The 23,391-nt window shown below is 38.2% G+C and overlaps 1 protein-coding gene across 2 annotated transcripts; it reads right to left on the bottom strand.

The window, feature by feature from the left end:
• Positions 1–821: 821 nt before the first annotated feature.
• LOC105231813 (uncharacterized) lies at positions 822–20,829 on the bottom strand. 2 transcript variants are annotated; one of them, XM_011213281.4, is made up of 2 exons: positions 20,641–20,829; positions 822–3,053 (listed from the first exon to the last, which is right to left on the bottom strand). In XM_011213281.4, the coding sequence occupies exon 2, from the start codon at positions 3,048–3,050 to the stop codon at positions 1,563–1,565; it is 1,488 nt and encodes a 495-aa protein (XP_011211583.2). In that variant the 5' UTR covers positions 3,051–3,053; positions 20,641–20,829; the 3' UTR covers positions 822–1,562. The 2 variants fall into 2 exon arrangements, with proteins under 2 accessions (XP_011211583.2, XP_049306593.1); XM_049450636.1 differs by lacking the exon at positions 20,641–20,829 and adding an exon at positions 8,308–8,607.
• Between the last annotated feature and the right edge of the window lie 2,562 nt (positions 20,830–23,391).

Here is a 23,391-nt window from a genome sequence, read left to right as displayed (position 1 = left end):
TTTGCACAATAAAGAAGGACGGAAATAATGAGTGACTTATAGAGTTTGGTCTTTGTTCAATTGCCTACTCAGTTCGAAGTAGCACCTGTTGACAAGAGTTATTCTGCGTTGGGTGAGGTTGGATTGCTGGAAATCAGTAGTTCATCTCTAGTTGAATTATATATCAAAAGCTAAGTTAGAAAAATGTAGTTTCTGTTTACATATTGAAGGATCTGAGATAAATTACGCATTTTTTCAGCACTGTTTGGATCTGGTAAAATCGAGTTGCTCTTTTACAATTTGTTTTCAAATTCGGTTTACTTACATCTACCTGTTGGAAGTGCTGTTAGGTTAGGTTAGATTTTATGGCTGATCTTGGTAACGCACGTGGACTACTAAGTGCAGTTCCTTGTGAAGCCATACAAGAAGAACTCCTGTATCTGACTTTATAACCTCCGTAGTCTTTCAGCCTTGATCTCGCAAACGCGGGAAAATCAAAAACGAAGTCTTGAGATGTTTCCACTTCTTCTCAACTTTAAGGCATGGAAGCCGACGGTGCACTGATCTATTAGAACCCACACAACTAGCGAAATACAAGAGTTTCTCATTGAATCTGTTACCATCGTTCTTGTGCTAAAAGGATTTTGCGACAGCGCATGTACCGATGGTGGCCGAGCGCTGACCAAGCTTCCGCGAAGGCAAGCTATCTAGTAAAAGCAACTTCAGTATGATTTTATTATTCTGAGAAATTCTCTTCAATAGGAACTAAGTCTAAACATCGGACGGTGAATTGGATAATTCAAATCATTTTCAAATACTCGTCAAACTCAAAAATAAACTGAATTGTTTTTTAAATTTATTTGGATCAGCACTCTATAAAAACAACTTGACTCAAATGATAATTTAAATGCTTAAAATAGATTTATTTTCTGAAGTAAGGAAAATAGAAGGAAACAATCAACAAGAAACAGAAAACAAGGTAAACAAATCGTTTTTATTCATAACTTAATTACTAATACATACACATATTATTTAATAAAATAATATTTTTTAAGGCTGACGACAGTTAACTTCGGGAGTTGCTTAGAAATATGTGGATTTTATAAATAGTTCGATAATAAAAGTGGTGCCACTTATTTTACATAAAAAGAAAGGATAACTTATGACTAAAAATTTTAAAATTTTAGAGTTTTCAGTTTTTATTTGCCTGTAGCTTTCTTAAATTAAATATTAAAAATAAACATAAATAAATTACAAAAAATGTGCAGCAAGAATGTTTTCAAAGGCGATAGCTTCGGTCGTGAGGTTTTTATGAACTCTTCCAGGCATAACAAGCAGGCGCTTGACTGAGTCAATTAGCTGTTTCTTTCTGCAAGCATTAATGTAGATCATACGATAATTGACTCAATTAAGCCGCTGGTTGAAACGTTAACTACTCTCTCTCTCTCTCTAACTCTCTTTTTTCTGCTCAGCTATGCCAAAGGTAAAGTGTGTTCGTGAAGTTATTGAAATAATTAGAAATCATTTTCATTTTTGGCAGTTAAATTACTATGTTTATGCAGTGGTCACGTGGGTTGATTCACTCATCTATCGAAATGCTGGATCTGCACTTTGGGCGGCGTATAACCATCCGGGTAAGGTACGAGCTTGTTGTTCAACACACGTGCATTACGCCAGGTTCTGACTTTGTCCTCGGGCGCGTCGGGCACACGTACACCTTCAATCACCGTTACCGCTGGACCGTCAACGATCGTCGACGTAGGCGCCGAGGCCGCCGCATACTGTTGCGTAGGTGTGTCTCTCAATTTGGGCACTTTAGGATGCTTTGTGGAGGTTGTTTTTTTGTATGTATTGGTGTATTGATTGCTTAATTTATTGCTATTGTATTGGCTATTGTAACTGTTGTTGTCGAAATTTGTGTTAGGCCTAGCGTTAGCATTACTATTGGCTGGCATGACGGCTGTGGATGAAGTCAACACCACCGCTGCGGGTATGTAGGTGGTCTTCTTCTTGCTCGCCGCAACATAGTCATCTTTGGTTATGATATTCTTGGGGCGTGTGGCGCGTCTTGCACTACCCTGATTACTGGCGACATTTGTATAGTACTCGGCAACCGAGCGTAGAGCCGCATTGAAGATGGGACGGAAGCTGTAGCCATTACCGAGCTGATATGTGCCAGCATTGTTGTTGTACAGATCGGGCGCTTGACGCATATTGCGTGTATGTGGCGCGCTCACGGATTCTAGCGGTTGCCAGGAGCGATCGATGGGTTGACTGTGTGAGGCGGCGGCTGCGGAGGGAAATGAGAAGCTCTTGTTATTGCTATTTGTACTCTGCGCAATGGGCATATAGTTCAGGGGGGCGCCAAACTTTTGTGTGTCAGGCGACACAAATCTGAACTCGTCGGCGGCGCGCTGTTGCACACCTCGCTGCTGTCGCTGCCATTGCGGCTCATTAGAGTCACGAAATTGTAGACCACGTGCATATTGCGTCCTGCCGCTGGCGGCTGGCATACTGTCCGCCTGACGCAAGGCATTTTGTATCTTTAGCACTTGGCGCGCTTCAGCTTCAGCTTTGCGCTCTTGGTAATCACGGCTCTGACGCGCCAGTTCGACTTGTTTCAACAACGCTGGCGTATGTTGGAAACTAAAAACGGACGGTTTGGCATTCTGCGGGCGTGGCGTTGGCTTGCGCACATCGGCGCTGCGCACAAAGAAGCTACCGGCCGCGTCATCAAGTCGTCCGCGTCGCGAATCTTTGCCAACTAAAATTTCCACGTTATCGCCAGTGTTAGATTTCACATTGACGACGCGCACCTTCTCCGGATCCAGATTACGTCCGAAGCGTAGTTCCGTGCGTATGACAGCGGGCTTGTAGATGGTGGGTTTGCCGGTTATCTCCACATTTTGGTTTTGCGAAGGCGCTTGCGTCTGCCCGTTGGCGGTGGTTAATGAGAGTAGTAGCAGAAGTACAAATGTGGCTAATGAAGTGGTTGTCTTTGCTGTTGTTGTTGCTTTCATTGCGCGTGCTGGTTGTGGCGACAACATTGCGATGTGTTGATAGCTGCGCATGCGCTGGAAAATTGCGTGAGAGGAAATGTAATGTTAATAGACTATTTGTATTTAATTTTATTTGTTGTTTTTCCTGTGTTTTCTTTTGATTTAAGTAAATTAGACAGCAATTCGCTGCCACGAGTAGAGTTGAGTTAATCGTCGGCAGTTCCGCTCGCGGCCGGTAATTGCAACAAATTATAATGCAACAATAACTAATTGCGGTAGTGAATTGCTAATGTGTTTGGGTGTGCTGGTAATTTCAAAAGTGTTGGATATGGAAAATTTTATAATAAAATATTATGTAAGAGTAATTTCGGAATTTTCGCTATCGTTGGGAGGAAATGATTGTGACACTATATAGTTATAATATTAGGATGTTGGGAAAATGTTTAAAATAATTTCTTGCCCTTGTTTTTTCAGTTCAATGTTACATGTTTTTTTAAATATATAATATTTTTGGTGCAAAATTAACAAAATATTTTGTAGGTAAAAGAAATCATTAACACTCCAGTAGTCGCGCGTACTACAATAGTAGACCACTTGTGTATATACTTTTACGTTTTACGAATAACTATTCGCAAGAAGTCTGATTTTAAGTTCCTAATATGTTTAAAATGAATATTTTTTGGTTGATATGGTTTTATAATAAACTGTTACTTATTATTATTAAAACAAATTTTTTTATTTACAAATATTTCGTTTCAAACCCTTATGTCTAAAATGTTCTACACATGTAGTACGCGCGACTACTAACGCCACAAAAAGGGGCGCGAGCACTGGAGTGTTAAAACAGAACCGAACTGAAGTCGCTCGACCTTTGCAAGCAGCATCGTTTCGCTCTATGGGCTCTTGAAAAGTTCCAAGAAGATCCATTGTTTTGGAGCCAAATTTTGTTCAGCGATGAGGTCCATTTCTGGCTCAATGGGTATGTAAACAAACAAAATTGCCGCGAAAACCAACCTGAATTGAAGTTCTCTTCAACCAATGGATTTATTGAGAGAACACTTCGGTGGGCAGATAATTTCACGTTTTGGAACGGTCGATTGCCTACCAAGATTGGGTGTTATCATAACGTTAGACTTTTTTCTGTGTGAATATATAAAATCTAAAGTTTTTGCGGACTGAGTTACCAGTCGAAATGCTCGAACGAGTCATCGAAATTTGGACTCTACGGATGAAACATCTGAAACGTAGGCGCGGCCAACATTTGAAAAAGATTATCTTCAAAAAATAAATGTCAAAGAATGTTCTTTCGAATGATAGTCAACCCTCCCCATTAAATATGAAGTAAGGAACCTCGAAACGGATCACCCTTTATAAAATATAGAAGGAATAGTATACATAGTATATGTGTATACTAACTACCACTCTTCCTTTTGCATCTTTCGATAAAACCAAATAATGCTGTTCATAGTTAATAAATCATAGTTTGTCTACTGTACACTTTAAACTATATCTTAAGCTACATTTGGTGGCTTTGAGTACTTCTTTTTATCTCCGTTTTGACTCTCGGTTTGGCATATAGTTTTATCAAGCAGATTTTCAGGGCATAGTCCACTTGGGTTCTAATTACTGTAAAAATTTTCTACAAATCTACTCAAACCAATGTGGATACGGTTCATGTGAACGATAGAGCTGAGATTTAATCTGTTTGAAGACAATAACGAAAGAAATTTCAGCACGAGTCTTAATACCAAATAAATAATATAAATCTCGGAAAGAATGTGCTAACGAAACGTTATTTCATTCATGACGTCACGAACCAATGTATTTTTTCGTCAGACGCCCTCCAAAAAAGTAACACGTCAATACATCAGGATAGCCTTTTCGACGATTGTTGAAGAAATCTTATAACGAAGAAGTAGGGCGAGGAAGGTGTCATAATCTTCGTCCCTAGAAGTAGTCTCGAATAACTGAGAAACCGTTAACTTGGTACACGTCTTTATCTTAAAGCAAAATCCAAAACAACTTAAAGAATTTTTCTAAACTAAAAGTTTCTTCTTCAGAAATCGAACTGTTGGACTGTCCATTTTACCGTTATATATATGAACAGCTGGTATAATAAGTCTTGTTTGTCGAAGATGGAAGATCGAAAACAACATTTCCGGCATATTTTATTGTTTTAGTATCAAAAGCGTAAAAATGCAGCTCAAGTAAACCGAAAAGGATGTGATGTTTACGTCGAAAATGTGTTGACCAATTACCAATGACAAAATTGTTTTTCAAAATTTCGTTCTGGAAAATTTCGTTCTTGAGGATTGAAACCAATATGCATAAAATAAAGTCGTTAATAGACGCAAATCGTTGAATAAATACTCAAAAAACTCCTGAAAGGTTAAAGTTGTCTAACATAACCATCCAGAAGCATATGAAACGTCTTGTATTAACTTCGAAGCTTGACATATGGGATTTTCATGTTTTTACAGAACGAAATTTGCTTCGTTGCATTAACCACTGTGATTTGCTTTTCAAACGTCAAAGAAGTGATCTATTTTTTGAAGCTCTGTGTTACTGACGACGAAAGCTGGATTGTTTACAAGAATGTAAAGAGCAAGACATCGAGACCTTAAAAGGATGACTTAGCACAAACCTCTTCGAAGACCTAAAAGGGACGACGCAGCTCAAACCACTTCGAAGGCCAACAGTCACCAAAAAAAAAACAAGGTTTTGTTTTTTGCTTGGTGGGATTTCGAAGGGATCTTTAATTTTGAGATTTTGCCCGACAATGTCACGATAATTCTGAATTGTATTGTTATCAGATAGACAAATTGAGTGTTGCTCTCAAACAGTAGAGGCCAGAATAGATCAATACAAGTGGTATAGTGTTCCACTAGGATAATGCGAATCTTCACACATATTTTATAACTCGCCTAAGGCTTTTGAAGTTTCACTGGAATTTGCTACCATGCTTTGCACCTTCAGACTATTACTTGTTCCGATATCTACATGTTTTTTTTCTAAAGAAGAACCTTGACCTCAAATCAGGACGTTAAAAACCTCTGCGACCAGTTTTTTGCCTGCAAGGGTCAACAATTTTATGAACGTGGCATCAATCTCTTGCTCGGAAATGGCAACAGGTATTGTATCAATAGAAATTTTAAAATATATATATGTGACCTGGTCTACGGAAAGGGGGCTTAGGTGTCAAAAAATCAAATTTCACTTTTTAGTTGATTCGGATGGAAGTTTATTTTTAACAGTTGTTTCCCAGAAAACTAGTTTTCGCACGTTAGCTCCCACGTTAGATATCTTGTTAAATAAACAAGTGTTTCATACAAAGCTTTTTCTTAGATCGATCGGTTTATAACGGGTGATTTTTTTGAGGTTAGGATATGCTTTGACATTTCATCATGAATAGACTTACTAACGAGCAACGCTTGCAAATCATTGAATTTTACTACCAAAATCAGTGTTCGGCAACTATTCCAGCTTTGGAAGACAACATTTCCGAAGAAATTCGGGCTATTCCGGCCGAAATGCTCGAAATTATCTTCAAAAAGTAAATGTCATGAACCAATCTAACGTTTCAAATAAAGAACCGATGAGATTTTGCAAATTTTATGCGTTAAAAAAAAAAGTTATCAAGCTCTTAAAAAATCACCCTTTATGATAGCTTTATTTTACAGTGTTCTGACAACGGCGGTTCGGACAAATGAGCTGTCCTTTTCGGAGAAAAGAACGTACGCAAAACTTCAGATCTCTCGAAAATTGAGGCTAGTCCCTAAGCTAATATATATAGTATGTATGTATCTACAGCCTGAACGAAAAGATTCATGGCATGGCTAAATCGACCCAACTCGTCAGGTTTATAATTTATATATATATGTATATAAGCTTTTCTAGGTGTTAGAAACTTGGTGCCAAACTTGACGACATATACCCTGTTCAGGGTATGAACATATTTTACGCAGTAAGATAGTAAGGTTTATCGTAATACGAATCCGGTCGAAGTTGTGTATTATTGAAAAAATCCCCGAACTTTAATTTTTTGATACACTTAAGTAAATCTACTCGTATCTTGAAAGAGTTAAGTATTTGATATTTTTTGAAAGCGGTTACGGTATCAACCACCTTGTTAAGTGTTATTCCCCTCTTAGGTATAACTTCGTAAGTATAGTAGATTACATTGTTGATAGCAAAAAACTATTTACGAGTTATAATCGATCTAAAAATTCACTTTCCAACAAACGAAACTGCTTCGTTATGCAGTTATACCAATATCAACCAATACCAGTACAAACAAAAAGTGACGAAAATAAGTTGTGAAAATCAATTTATAACGTTTAATACCGGTGGATACCACAAAACACGTGATTACAACACGAAATGCGATATAAAGAGTTTGCGGGCACGCAAAAACTGGAGAGAAGCTAAAGAATTAAGCGGTCGTTTAAAGTTAATAGCGGCTTATACTCACGAAGCTGACCGAGTGCGCGCAACGGCCAATTTGGAAGGCGGATACTTGGGCGCCACTTTCAGTTTTCTTTGACCGATTTCTGACGACTTTTCAGCCTAACTAAGCTACAACAACAACAAAACCAACAAATCAAAGTCATTCAAGTGTGAAGAAGTAAATACGAAAAGTTGTTGTAGACCAAGCAAAGTTATGTTTTTACGGCGTCTTTACGTTTTTCACATTCACTATGTTATTTTTAGCCATTTGCTGTTGTTATTGTTGCCACTTTTGCGAGCATTTATTATCGCTATTATTTTGCTGCGCGTTAATTCGGTTAGCTGTGTTGATCAAGAAAGCGCATCGACAGCCGAAGCTCAGCCGGTGAAGCGCAAGAAATTAAGAAATAAAATTCAATGGAAAATGAAAATAGAAAATGGCAACGGCAAATCGCAAATAGCAATAAAAATAAAAGGCGAACGAACATGCATGCAGAGGAAGAAAAACAATTAGGTGCAGATGTTGCAGCTGCGCGTGGCATGCGGCTATTATTAAACCGTTTGTTGGCAAAGCGCTGGGCGCCGTTAAAAGTTTGGCTCGTGGTGCTTAATTGCTATTAGCGAATTTAGCGCTGTTTGAGTACCGTTACATTCGCCAAAACACCTGAGGTGGGCGAATTTTTTCACGAAGTTCGTTAATTAAAGTTGATTTATTTTACTTCAGTTCAAATTTCTCAGTTCAGCGTTTCTATGGACCGTTTGGCGTTTCCTGACATAAAACGTTGGCAATTTGGTATGCGCATGCGCAGCCTATTTTCATTCAACTATTGTTTTTTATGTATTTTTTATGTAACGCATTACTTCAATAAACGTTTGCTCTCACCTGTAGCTAAATTTTTCACTAATTAATTTTTACAAAATAAAAAAAATGAAAAATAAAAATTTAAGAAAATTAAAATTTTTGCGTTTAACACGAAGCTGTTGCGCGCAAACGCGAGAAACTGCAGTTAATTTACCGCTGAGTGAAAGATTTAAGAAATTATTATTTTTTGTTTTAATTATTCACAGTTCAAATAGCCTCGGGCCGCGGTGTTTTGACCTCGAACTTACGCATGCGCAATGCGCATAAGCTCATATTAGCTCGTGTGATCCGCAATCTACTTACATTGTGTACATTCGTTTAAATGTGAATGAGTGGAGAAAGAGTAAAAGTGCCCAGCAGGAAAAGTTATGCAAGCTAAGAAAAATTTCAAAAAAGTTGGACTAAAATTAAGAAGGAATTTTATCTCTTCAGCTACCATTCCCTAATTAATATATCCAAGAAAGTCGTATGAAAATTTTAAGTCGATCAATTCCCCGATTCTGAAAATGAGTCGAACAAAGCCTTCAAAGACGGTCGAGAGATCGTTGAAGATATGATTCATTCTAGATGACCTACGACCTCATTAACTGAAGAAAATATTAAAAAGTAAAGTATATGGTGCTTGAAAATCATCAGGTAAGTGTCTCTCTCAAGTCCGTTCGAATGATTTTGGTGGATATTTTGGGTATGAAACGCGTTCTTGCTCGACTTGCCCCGATAATGCAGAATTTTTTTCAAAAAGAGTCCCGTAACAGGTCTCATTGGACATGCTTGATCGTGCGTATACCGATCTCACATTCATGGGAAGCATTATAACTGTCTATGAGACATGGGTTTATGAGTTTGTCATGCAAAAAAGTCCACAATCATCGAAATGGAGCAAAAACAAAACAGCCGAAACTATTTTTCTTCGATATTCGTGGTTCGGTGCATCATAAATTTGTTCCGGAGAAATAGAGGAATTGTGAAAGAACAATTCATGGATTTTACACGATGATAATGCACCATCGCTTTGTCTCCATGTGATTTTTTCTTGTTCCCCAAGCTGAAATTGCCACTAGGTGGAACTCATTCTCAGTCGATTGAATAGATAAAAAAAAAATTCGGAGAATCTGAAGTGCATCTAAAAAAGTGCTTATGAAAAGTGTTTTGAGGACTGTAAGAATCGTTGACATATGTACATATATGTATTACATCTGGTGGAAATTACTTAGAAGGCGATAAAATAAATATTGATGAATGACTAAATATTTTGCATTTTATTTACTATTTACGGGTATTTTTTTGTCACAATGTTTGTCTAATTGAATTAGAAAGTACATAGATTATTGATTATTAAATCAAAATATATTTTTATTTTTTTCCTACTGGGTACTTGTTTCGCCAGCGGTGCACAGAAGTTGCTATAGTTCGCTGTACGATTGCAGCCACGTGCTGCGTTAGCCGCGAGCGCACGAAACCGCAAATAAAAACAAAAACCACACAAGTAATGTTATATGTATATACCAGAGTGAGTATATTTTTAAGAGTACATACATATATAAATATGTTAGCTGGCTCCCCAAGCTGTTACCATTTTTGCTTCACATCGATTTTCTCTACGCCACTTGCAGTTTCTTTGAGTTTTTCCATGGTGGGGCCCAGAAAACTTTCACTTTCGCTTAAAAGTCGCGCTTACAGCATGTATGAGTGTGCGTGTGTATTGGTTAAGGTGCCAACTTAGCAGAGCGGCGCGTGGTGCGGAAACATTATTAGCTTTGGCGCAGCACCAATGTACTATATGCGCACAGCAACTTTTGCGACGCTCTCTCTCACCTTGAGAGCGCATACAAATACGTGTGAGTGACTCTTTTGAGCAAAGAAAAAAAAGTTAAACTATTCTTTTGGTGTTATTTGACACTGAGTCGATTTTGGATTTTTGTTTTGCTCGGCATGATCAATATCAACACACATTACTATTTTTTTGTATATCTTCAACGTATTTATCAGCATATTTCTCTCACTTGGTTGTCATTACCCTAATTTGTTGTATTGTGTTGTGTATATTCGCTGGCTTGTGTGCGATTACGAAATCTTCAAGTGGGGCGCTCACAATAGGGATTTGCGAATAATTGCGCACTACTTTGAGTCCATCCGTCATGCGAGCGTAAATAAGTGAGGAGTGCGTGACGACAGCGCCGCGGCAATGGCAGCTCATTTGCAATGTACTTAAAAAGTATTGGCTTTATTTTGAAAATTTCAAACGGTTGACCGCCCACAGCCATTAAATAAAAGCCCATAAAAATGTATATTTTTTGTGTTTTCTCATTTATTTACTTTTAATATATCCGCAACTTCAAGTATTGGGTAATAACATTTACTACTCATTTAATGCTTTCTGCCTTCAGCGCTACATAGTCTTAGGGTGCGGTTGGACTTTGCAATGAAAGTGATTTCAGAAAGCTTGCAGAGCTTGCAGAAAGTACTTTTTAATTTTAATACAATATTTATAAGTTTTTGAATAAGTTCGAAATTTTTGAGCTTGGATTAGTGTGGTAGACTGATGAGTAACGCACAGTTATACCACTTTTGGTCCTTTGTGTTATCAGATGGCGTAGTCATTCTTTAGGATGCCTGACGCGAATTTCAGTGGACTCTGCGACCTCACTAACGAAAACCAGTCTCGATCTTTAGCCCCATTCTGCAAGTTTGTGCCGCCACTAGACTCTGACCAGTGCGTATTCCAATCATGTTTCTACCGTTCTTTTTATCGGATGACAGTAGGAACTTTGTATATTTCTGTTCCATCGTTATACGCTTGACTTTTGAAGCTTTGCACCCAGGTAGATCATTTCATCGCGTTTTGATCACCCTTACCATGCCCCTGGCCAGATCATCGATCACGTTTTTAAGTGGGAACCGAACACCACTCTTGGAAATCCGCTGTCCACTACCGCATTGCCCTCGATGTCTTTGCGATCGCAGTAGAAGTGAAAAGCTTCTTTCTGGCGACTGTTGCCGAATTTCTAAGACAGTTATGGCAGATATGCAAAATATACCCTAAATAAGCCTTGATTGTTGCTTGGCTGTACACGTATGTAGGTGTTAGTTCTGGAGTTGCCTGCGGATGCATTAACGGCTAGCTTCGCGGTTTTTTCAATGGCAAAGAGCTCTGTTTGAAATACACTGCAAAGGTTCGACAATTTAAAATGCTGTCTTATAACTAACTCCGGACAACATAATCCCTGCACTCTAATAGCTTTACATAAATCATAACCAAAAATTCTGAAATCCCTTATAATGAAGTTCTCAGTTTGCCTATTTCGAAAAGAAATTATCTCGAGTACAGAAGTGTGAGGATATCCTCAAACTCGATATGGCACAACACTGATCGAATCTTTCTGATATTGAATACGAATATCCAGCACGGAGCGAAAATACTAATACATAGATTTTAGCCGATGAAAGATTATTTCAAAGACAAATGAAAAGTTCTTCTTCTTTACTGACGTAGAGCCGTTAAGCGTTCATAGTAGAGTTAACAACAGCGCGCCAGTCGTTTCTTCTTTTCGCATTGTGGCGCCAATTGAAGATTCTAGGCGAAGCCAGGTTCTTCTTCACCTGGTCTTTCCAACGGCGCGTACTGCTTCGAATACTTTCAGAGCTGGCGTGTTTTCGTCCAATCGGACGTTCGCTGCACTAGGTGAATGTTATCGTATATCTTATACAGTTCATCGTTCCATAAATCTGTTCCAGAACGATTCAACAGATGTTGTCATCATCCATGCCTTTACACCATATAGCAGGGAATAATGAGAGACTTACAGAGTTAGGTTTTTGTTCGTTGAAAGAGGAACTTTTCAAGGTTTCTTCAATATCAAAAGTGAGTCCGAACGTCTGAGAGATCTTACGAGCAAGTTTTACTTAGTAGAAGTGAGCTTAGAGGTAAGTTAATTTTTTCGAAGACTATTAGGAGTAAAGATTAAACCTTGCTTTTGGAGAGTTGCAAGACATATACATATCTAGCCACAACACCACCGACATACATTAAAATTAAGGAAACCAAATTTCTTGCAACTGCAATTCGGAAATCCAAGCTTAAAAGTAATCACTTTAGTTCGTTTTTGACAGCGAAATGCAAATGTAAAGCGCTTTCATTGCCACAACCGACAGCACCCTTAGCTGCTAATATCGCAGCAGCGCTTGGCTGTCGTCTACCATATTTTGTACATCTGTAAGCCCACACCTTGTCGTCTTCGCCAATATTTTTTGCAATTTATAAGCAACATTTTTTGGCAAGCCCACAATGAAGTTGGCCAATTTTCGAGTTGCGGCTTTCAGCGCTCAGCGCTAAGCCTGTTTTCATGCATGCAAGCAACATGGCAACACACGCGCGCATATAGCGGCAGACAGTCTCAATGTCACGGTTGGCCAGCTGGTTTGCTGGTTGCCAGCGACAATCGCGCAACTTAGCCGCTTCCGTCATTAAACGCAACGCTGTGTGCGTGCGTGTGTGTGTCGAAAGAAGCCACGCTTGCGCCGCTGGCTTTGACTCGCAAATTGCCTTGTGTGTGTAGCTTCGAATTTAGTATTTTTTTTTTGAATTTTTATGCATTCGCGCTATTACATAACACACGCGGTTCATGGTGAGTTCGCGGCACCGCAGCGCTGATTGCAGGCAGCGGAAGCGGCGCTTAATTGCAGCGATTTGAATTTCGTATTCACTTTACCTGCGCGCATGGTGGCTTGCATTTGGTAGTGACTTAAGCAAAACTAAAAAAAAACAGTTATTTTATATGAAATTAAAAGTGTAAACATATAAAATGCCAAACTGCACATTTGCCTGCGGTGGCGCGGATTTCGTAATGCGCCGCGGCGGCTGCGTGCAGCGTTGCATAGGAAATGAGGGGAAAACTGCTTGAGGCAAAGCGAAGTGCTCCAAATAAAAAGTGGGTTGGCGCGTTTTTTGATTACTCTGATGTTTTTTGTGTTATTGTTGTTGTAGCATTTATTATGATTACTGTTTTATGTAACATTTTTTTTTGCTTGTAACAACAACGGCGCTATGTAAATGCAACACGAGAAAGGGAAAAGTAAGTGGGCATGCCAAATTAATTTGGAAATCTTTATTGCTTTTAAGTGCACAAATTTTCTATCAAATTGAATGCCCGTTGTATTGTTACGCCTCTTCACTTAGCCCTTTTTCACACACTTTTTGTTACAAGCTTTGCCACACACACAAACCCGTTACTTGGAGCATTTAATGCGCTGGGCCGCACTCGAGTCGCTTTCGAGGAAATAACACTTGACAGGCGTCAGCGCAACGAAAAACCATCACCACGACGCGCCGCTGACTCATAAGTCTTGGGGTGTTTAAGGTGAGTTGTTGGCTCTTCAACTTATTTGGTATTTTTTATCGCCTCTTGGGTTTTTCAAAATCCATAAATATATTTACTTTGATTTACTTAAACCACGCTCATGCTGACATAACACACCGTGTTTTTTGTTGCCTAGAAAGAGTGACGTACAAATTGCTTGTCCAATTGTCAGCCGGTTGTTGGCTGCCCGCGCAAAAGTCAAGCAAGCGAGCGTGATACAGCTGTTGCAATGACTATTCACGGTATTGTTGCTGTTTTCTAATGTAATATCTTTCGACGAAAAATTTTTTGTTTAAATTTTGTTGTTGTTAAGTTTTTTGTTGTTGCTTTCGTTTTTGTTGTTATTGTTTTGTTGTTGTTGTTGTTGTTATTTTTTTGTTGTTTCAGTAAGTTTTTATTGTCGCCGTTGCTGTATTTTTGCTTGTTGTTGTTATTTTTGTTGTTGTTACTTTTTTTGTTGTTGTAATATGTTTTATTGTCGCCGTTGCTATATTTTTGGTTTTTGTTGTTGCAAGTTGTTTTTGTTGTTGTCATTGCTGCTGTTGTTGTTGCTGAGTGCATTGCCTCATCAATGGCCTCTCTCAATTGTCATCGGTGTCATTCGCATTAGCGCTGATGTTTAATCATGCTGTCTGATCTATGTAAGTATGTTTGCTTATACAAGTATGTACATATGTAAGTGTGAACGTTGTTGCCGATGGCGTGCTGCGGTTGTTAGCAGACAGTCAAGCCGATTGCATGTCACCAATTATTAGTTATGCCTGTAAGTCTAACTTCGTTGCGCTGTCTTAGCCAAATGTCTTAGCTCTCAGCACACAATCAGCTGTTTAAACAAACACTTCGAGTTGCTAAAGCTTATAGGCGCAGTCATTTTCACTTTTTCTTACATACACTACAAATAAATTGGACTAGATACACCTTTATGTGAGTTATGCTGCGTCACAGTGCCTAGGTTCGGCAAAGCAACAATACAAGTTCTAAAAATACCAAGTTCCGACTACACACGACTAATTGTCTGCTTAACGCGATTCAACGCGTTTAAAGTTTGCAAAGCTTTCTTTCGGCTCATTAGTAGAATACGGCCTTAACTACACTCCAATAGTTAATGCTTGAAATTTGAAAAAAGTGAAGGACTTTGTGAAACTCGAAATCAGCATAATGTCCATTCATCAATAATCTAAGCCTAGATAATACGTTTTGTCAAAAAGTGCTGCTTTGGAATCGGTAGGCATTTGAGAAGCAGATCCCTATCTCGACGAATAAAAATTATGCCCTAAAAATATCTTATCATTCTTGTTCTATTATACGGCGCAGACACATGAGCTATGACGCAAAACCTTATGATGAGAAAGTTCTTGGAGCTTTAGGGAAATTTTCTCCGCAAGGTCTTCGGGTCGTCCGCGTGAGCGAAGAGTACCGAAGAAGACGCAATCACGAACTGTATGATCTCTAAGGCGACATTTATATATTCAGTCGTTGCTACAACGAAACGCTCCCTCGATTCTAGACATATGTATATGGATTGGGAACGGAAGTAAGGATGACCATGCATTAAAACAAACTGACGTGACGTCGCAAAGGATCCAGGTAACTGGCGAAGTTTCGTATTCTCGGCTCTGATCCATCACGGTTGTAGTTCTAAAGAAGAAGCAGAATAATCGTTTAATTAATATTAGACTACAGAGGACAGCCATAGCTGAGATTACAAATGAAGAACATGGAGAGTCGATTCAGCGCCATTTGCAGAAACTAGGACTGACGTATGAAACAACTTGAAGCATTTTATGCGTACAAAATACGTCTTGTGCAAGAATTGAAGCCGCTCAACCTTCCCAGGCGACATCGCTTCGCGCTTTGGGTTCTTGAAAGTTCCAAGAAGATCCGACATTTTTGAGCCAAATTTTATACACCGATGGGGTCCAATGGGTGTGTAAGCAGCCTGAAGAGTTTCAAGAACTGTCATTTTATACAGAAAAAACAACGGTTTGGTTGGGTTTGTGGGCCGGCGGAATCATCGGTACATATTTCTTCAAAAATGATGGCGGTGAGAACGTAACTGTCAATGGCGATGGTTATCGCGACATGATAACCAAAAATTTGATAACTGAAATTGAAGCACGTCATCTCGGCGACATTTGGTTTCAACAAGACGGCGCCACTTTCCCCACATCGTATCAATCAATGGATTTATTGAGAGAACACTTCGGTCAGCATATAGTTTCTCGTTGTGGATCGGTTGATTGGCCACCAAGATCGTGGAACATCGCACCGTAATACTTTTTTTGTGGGCATATATAAAGTCCAAAGGCTATGCGGACAATCTTGCTTCAGCACTTGGAGCAAAACATCACGCGTGTCATACGTCAGGTACCAGTCGAAATACTCGAATGAGTCATCGAAAATTAAACGGATGAACCATATGAAATGTAGCTACGGCCAACATTTGAAAGAGATAACCTTCCAAAAATAAATGCCAAAGAATGTTCTTTCGAAGGGTAATAAACATTCCCCATTAAATTTGAAGTTTCTGGGTTTTTTCTTTAAACAAAGTAGGGAACCTTGAGTTTAATTCTCAGGTCGAAATTGTGGGTACTTAGTATAGCTTTGACTGGCTGATTAGTTTTATATTTCAGCAGCTTAGTCCTTCTAACTTATTACTCGCGTGGATTTTATGGGTTTTGGTCAAGGTTTTTTCTTAAGTCTTCCATTGTTTTCATAATGAAATTCCCACGGGTTGGTCGTTTAAAAATGATCTCCATGAAGCAGATCGTAGAAATATATCTTCTCATTGCTTTTGGCGGCAGTCATTGAGTTGTGCGCAAAAATTTCTGCGCCACCTCAGTCAAGGTGCCTTTAATGAGTCGCACTAGTTTAAAGTTCATTCTTTGCTTTTGCAAACGCTCTCCCTTTTGTTGCTTTTTTTCGGTTTCTGCGCATAAATCCGCGCAGCTTCGGCAGATGTCTGTTGTTAGTACTCACTTTAATTGTGCTAATAATTCTGCTATTCACAGTTATAATAAACTTTCAATTAAGTGAAATGATTTCTTTATCTCCCGCCGCCTTTTGTTTTACTTAATTAATGTTGAGTGTCTTTCAAAAAAAAAAAAAAAATATTAAAAAAATAATTAAATAAATAAAAAAAAACACAAAATAATTGTGTAAATAAACAACAACTTTAAAAACAATAATAAACGCAGTACGTAGTGCCAACAACAACAGGAGCATCTGCTTTAGGCGGCTGCCACTTGAACCGAATGAAAGTGAAAATCTCAGCAATACTTTTTCCCGCTGCCGCATTACTTGCATTGCTCATTGTATTGTTGTTGTTTGCTGTTTTTGTTTTCTATTTTTTTTTTCTGCGCTGTACTGAGCTTAGCCAAGCTGCGGTGTCACCTTCAACTACAAGTACATAGTTTGCGTAGTGTTGTTGTTGTTGCTGGTTTTGGCTTGCTTTTGTACTTTGCTGCCTCTGCTACTTGTGAGCGCCAGCTTTAAGTTGTTGGTTATTGGTATTGTTGTAGTTATTATTATTATTGTTGTTGTTATCTTTTTTTTATCCCCACCAAGGTTCATCAGCAAAGTGTCAGATTTATGGCATGTGTTGGTGGCATTGCGTTACTTTCGCACCCTTTCAATATACACATGTGTGTGTTTGTTGTTGCTTTCGTGCAGCTTCATTGGCATTCACTTAGCTGTTAACTGTTTGTTGCAATTAGTGTTCGCCGTGGCGCACCGGCACATGAAAAAAATGAAGCAAAACTTTCCCAACTGATTAGACAGTTTTTTTTCGCAGTTGCATTAATTATTAATTTTTAATTTAAATTTGCAAGAAATTTGTTGTCATACAAACTAATTTATCGCATTGTTGCCATTATTACTTCATTAAATAACATTTTTTTGCCTGCAATTTCGTATTAGTATTTGTTTGTAAATATCTCTTTTTCCAGAAAGATGCTTAAAAAACATCTACTTGTCGTCAGTGTGGTACTTCGGCCGAAGTAATAGATTTAGAGTCCCACCGGTGTTACGTGTAGCCCTAAGCTTTAATATTTTTTTTCAGATTATTACTTTTTTTCCAAACAATATTAAGATAAGTTCTAAGTAATTGCCAAGCACACTTGGATCACTGTCCACTTTTCTATGTATAGCTTTGGACACCTTAATCTTTGGAAATATTTTCGGTAAATTCCAAACTTTTGAAACATTTAAGACTCGAAAGAAAGCAGAAATAAAATGTCTACGAGTATATCAAACCTTAACATTGATAGGCATTACTCTAGCAAAGTGAAGCTATCATTTTGAAGTCATCCAAAACGGTTTCATAAGGGATTGATAGTCAATAAAACTACAATGAATATATATCTACAAGGTGTGTTGCAAAGCAAACAGCACTTTTTGAATCTGGCGCCCCTGGTGGCGCTATCTATATGTCGACTGACGCGTTAGAATCTGCTAACTTTATCGATTGTCATGACATTTCATCGATTGAAGGTGAAGTTATTGCATTTTAAGAGTCAGTATGTTTGTGTTGTCGGGGCGAAAATGAGCTTCGAACAAAGAGTCAACATTAAATTTTGTTTTAAAACGTTTCAATTGATGAAACAAGTTTATGGCGATGATTGCCTATCCCGTAGCAAAGTACACGAGTAGTTTTAACGTTTTCAAAGTAGTCGTGAGGACATAAATGACGATCAACATGTCAAATCAAAATCCGTGATCATCCATCCATTCCATCGAATTGTGCGTGAGTTCATCAAAAGTCAGCCGAAATCATCAATGAAATTCATGGAAATGGAATTGAATATCTCCAAAACATCGATTTATCGCATTTTGACCGAACATTTGGGCTTACGAAAGGTGTATGCACGGTTTGTTCCACACCAATTAACTGACGACCAAAAATTGGTCAAAAATTGTCTTATCGATCGACGCTTGTGACCGATTATTTGATCAAAAATCACATTTTAACCATTAAACACTCCCCGTATTCACCTGATATGGCTCCGTGCGACTTCTGCCTTTTCAGAAAAATGCATTTTCCCATGAAAGGAAAGCGTTAAGCAAACGTAGAGGCAATTCAAAAGACTTGCACCGGCATACTGGCGGCCATACCGGCCAACGAGCTAAAACACTCCTTCGACATGCTTTTGGACCGTGCAAAAAGCTGCATTGAAGCAGAAGAAGACTATTTTGAATAAAATAAATTGATTTTGTCGAAAAAAAAAAAACATTTGTTCTGTTTTTTTTTTTTTTTTAATCCTGTTTACTTTGGAACGTATCTTGTAATATAAAAAACTCATCTACAAATTTGTTGAAAACTCTTTCAATTAAGTAAATGTGGTATAAAAATTTTATTTCTCGATGAAGATAAAACAAATTTGTAGATAAGCAGCTTCGGTTGTAGCACCCAGAGTTATTCTACCCTGAACAGGGTATATTTAGTTTGTCATGAAGTCTCCAACACGCAAAAGGAAATGTCAGAGACCTTTTCAAGTGTATACGCTATATAAATAAATAGCGTGACGAGCAATGTGGACTTAGCTAAGTGGATTTAACTAGTCCCTCGGTTTTTAAAGAGAATTATATGGAGAATTGTATGGAGAATTTATTCTCGGAGATATCTCTACAAATAACCAACAATTTGTATGGCCTTCACGGCATAACAGGATGAATATTTTAATCTTATGTGACACATTCGACCTATTATATATTAATGATTTGAGCATGATGGAGATCGATATTATTTGTGCACATGTATGTCTATAAACGAAAACATTTGGATCTCTTATCATTATCTAAGAAAATAATCATTATCTTATCCTTATCTTAGGAAAGGAATGAGGAGAGCCGCATATCATTAAGCATTTATTTATGTACATATATTATATACTCTCACACCTAAAAAATAACCCTTTTTTTCTCTGTTTCACAAGCGATCGATTTGAACATTTGGCAATCCGTCAGGAGGATTGAACAATTTGAAAATCTCACTTCTTACTATGTACCATAGATCATCTATTTTGCTCTTCTGTGCCTTTTAAGCAGCAGAAAAATTCAGCGTATTTGACAGTTATAACAGAAAATGTTCATAAAAGTGAAAAAAAAAGAAAAATTATTTTAAAAAAATAAAATTACAATTCAAACAACGTATAAAATGTCAACCATGCTCTCCTGAACACCTCGCAATCTTCTTTGCTAATGGTTGGAGTCATTTAGTGCCTTTAATTTCGTTTGTATTTTGTCAAAATTTAAACCGCGTCGGTTTGTCACGAGATAAATTATTCTCGAACCTGGTTTAGGGAATGCTAACGGGTTGACAGTTCTTGGCCTGTCGACCGACCAGGAGATTTCCAGGTTTTGAGCTTTTTTTTTGATTCTAACGCACCTCTCATACTAATTGTTGTGGGAATCTATATTTAACCTGCTTTATGTAGGCTGTAAAAATGCTGATGGTTTTCCTAAGAAGCTCTTCTATGTCACATCGAGGTGTGAAATAATACATATATTAATATAACAGCGACCACAGCAGTAAACTTTTTTTCAATAATCATATGGTTTTGATTTTTATTTTAGGATATTACTAGATCGCTGTTCCCAGCCCGGTATTTCAGTAGTCAATACTCTCTTCTCCCATAAGGCCCACTTAAAGTGTCATCATTGCATCGAGTTTTTAAAAACTTGAAATTATTTGAAAATTCTTATACGAGATTAAACAACTAGGAGTATAATTACTCGAAGACAACAGTGACAATTCATTTTACTACAAAATCTTGAATAAAATTTAATAAATTTTCACTTTCTGTCCTCCTATTTTGGTATCCTTTTAAAGTCCATATTCGATTGTATTAGTTTTAATCACTTTCATTTTTCTGCCCAAGTCTTTTCTTTTGCTATTTTCAACAAATTCGCACTAAATACAATGGCTCAATTCAAAATATGTCCATAAATACATATATAAATATGTATAAGACCACAGTCAACTCCAATGAAGACTCACTTTTGCTGCTTCGGATTTTGATTGAATTCGCCAATAACTTATTTGAACGGAGTTGGAAAACAGGAAACCTGAAACGCTTGTGGTTTTCCAAGACGGCTTTTTGAAAATGTGCAACGGACACGTTTTTTGGTATGCGGCAGATCACTACACGAACCGAAAAGCAACTGAACGAAATTGAAAACGTTTGCTGGCCAAGTAAAGCAGCCGTCTATGGCGCTAAGCAGTGCACGTTAAGGAAAAGCAACAGCAACAGCAACAACAATGTGCCTACACAAACGAAGTGCATGAGTAAAAACTTGGCTGAGACCATTGACTGAGACTGAGTGACTAAGCGGCTGACTGATAGTAAAGCGGTGGCAACACAGGCAGCGACGGCGCTCCAACGGCGGCGACGGTAAGTCAAGCGAAAATACACATAAGCAACTGCATTGTTGAGCCAAAACCGAAGCGCTGAGGAAGCCAACCGAACGGAGCAGACGTAGCGGTGGCTTGAAGGTGTATAAATCTTACGTAGAGCGCCACGCGATGCTGCCGCCACAAGCTTTTGGTCGTCAGCGTGCAGCGTCCGTCCGCAAATATCTCAAAAAGCCAGCGAAATGCGAGTACAAAATACACAATTTCGCGACTAAATTGTTACTTATAGGATATATACATATTTATATTATATAAAGCAACTATATTATACATATATTTTATATATATACATATATACTTACATACATATATAAACTTAAATCTATATGTCTATTTCAAATTTTTCTTAGCTCGATGTGTGTGCAAAATGCAAAAACCCATATTTTTGAGTCGTTGTAAGAAAAAGCTCCAAACAACAAATCACAACACCAACAACAATAGCTTGGCTTGACATCTCCGCTAAAGTCACTCATTATTGCGCAATTGTGACATTAACCACTTCACAGCAGCAAACGAAAAACTCGCACAATCCGCGCTACCAACCGCGCAATGAATTCAACAAAACAACAATAACAACACTAACAAAAGGTAAGCGAATTAAGCTAAAGCTAAAAGAAGCGAGATTACAGCGATATTCGTGCTCGTAAAGCGGCTGTAAGCTGAGCCAAGCGTGTGTGGCCGCCAAGAGGCCGAGCTGTAATTGAAATAACTGCTGGGCATTGCCCATTACTGGTCCATATGTGTGTGTGTAGGTCTATATTTGGAATGTTTGGCGTTATGGTTTTCCTGCTACCGAAAATCTTGTTTCCGTATTTTAAATGCAATTCGGCCTGATTTTGGAACTATATCTGCATCATTAGATCGAATTAGCTTAAGTTGTCCTAACATAATGAGAACTTTTTATATTTTTATTACTAACTTACCCATTCTATATGCACGGTGTGTCCCAAATATAACCAAATTTCTTTTAGATCCCTTATCGAATTTTGTTTTATCTCTTCGATCGATTGAAAACGGGTTCCACGGACCGAAAATGCCAGTTTGGCTAACAAGAAGTAGTCACACGGAGTCAAATCTGGTGAACACGGCGGTTGATCGATGGTATTCACTTCGTTTTTGACTTTAAATTTGGTCCCAATCGTGGCTCAATGCGATGAATTTTTGATCCACAATTCCGGCCATTTTCGACAATTGTGCTCACGCAAACGCCTCAATACGGTCAAATTGAACTCCTTATTGACCGTCTGTCCATGTACTCATGATGCACTAAACAATGAATATCGAAAAAAATAATGAGCCTCACCTTTATTTTTGAGCGGCTTTAGTTTCAGCTCGTTTCTTCCCTCCATTTCGATGATTGTTGACTTCTTTACATGTCGAACTCATAAACCCATGTCTCATCGGCACTTACATATGTATATTGCTCTCCATGAATGTGAGATCACAATTGGCACTATTAAGCGTGCCCAAATAGACCTGCTCATGGTACTCTTTTTTGAAAAAAAATCAAATTCATCGCGACCAGTCGAGCTAGAGCGCGTTTCATATCCAAAACATCAAGAAAAATCATTTGAACGGTCTCGTTAGAAATGCCGATCTCTCTTGACAACTCCCTAATACTTGCCTGACGAGGTTCAAGCACCATATCCTTAACTTTTTTAATATTTTCATCAGTTGAAGCAGTCGAAGGTCGTCCAGAACTAGGCATATGTCTTCAAAGATCTCTCGACTGCCTTTGACAGTTTTGTACCACTCATAGATTTGTGTTTTTGATAAAATTGAATCACTGTAAGCCTTTTCCACCAATGATTTCGCCCACGAAATTTGGAATTTTGATTTGATCCGTCAAAAGAGCAAAAAGTAAACGAGTTTTTGATGAACAATATTTCAACACCCAATATGGAGGATCACTTGATCTATCACAATTTGACTGAAAGCTAACAAACAAGATCATTTTATGATAACTGGGAAGGTGTGATCTATATAAATGAAATAAAAAATTTTGCATGTGCTGGTTAATCGTTCCAAACTTTGCAGTGAAGCTAACGGAACCTATTTTGAATAAATAATAACTTTGAAAGATAATAAATTCTTTTTCTGTATTGGAGTAGACACCACGGTTACAGCCGAGTTTACAACAGTGCACCAGTCGTTCTTCCTTTTCGCTGTTTGCCGCCAATCGGAGATTCCAAGTGTAGCCAGGTCCTTCTCCATATGGTCTTTACAATGGATTGGAAATCTTTCTCTTCCTTTTTTTCGTACTTTAATGTCATGTTATAAGTATATCTAGTAGCATCTTACAGAAAAACAGAGATAGCTTGAAGCTTGTGGGACCAC

This window comes from Bactrocera dorsalis, chromosome 2 (genome assembly GCF_023373825.1).
Source record: "Bactrocera dorsalis isolate Fly_Bdor chromosome 2, ASM2337382v1, whole genome shotgun sequence".
NCBI classification, from domain to species: Eukaryota; Metazoa; Arthropoda; class Insecta; order Diptera; family Tephritidae; genus Bactrocera; species Bactrocera dorsalis.
The sequence above is the reverse complement of the archived record's forward strand: the minus strand, read 5'-3'. Positions and strand labels throughout refer to the sequence as shown.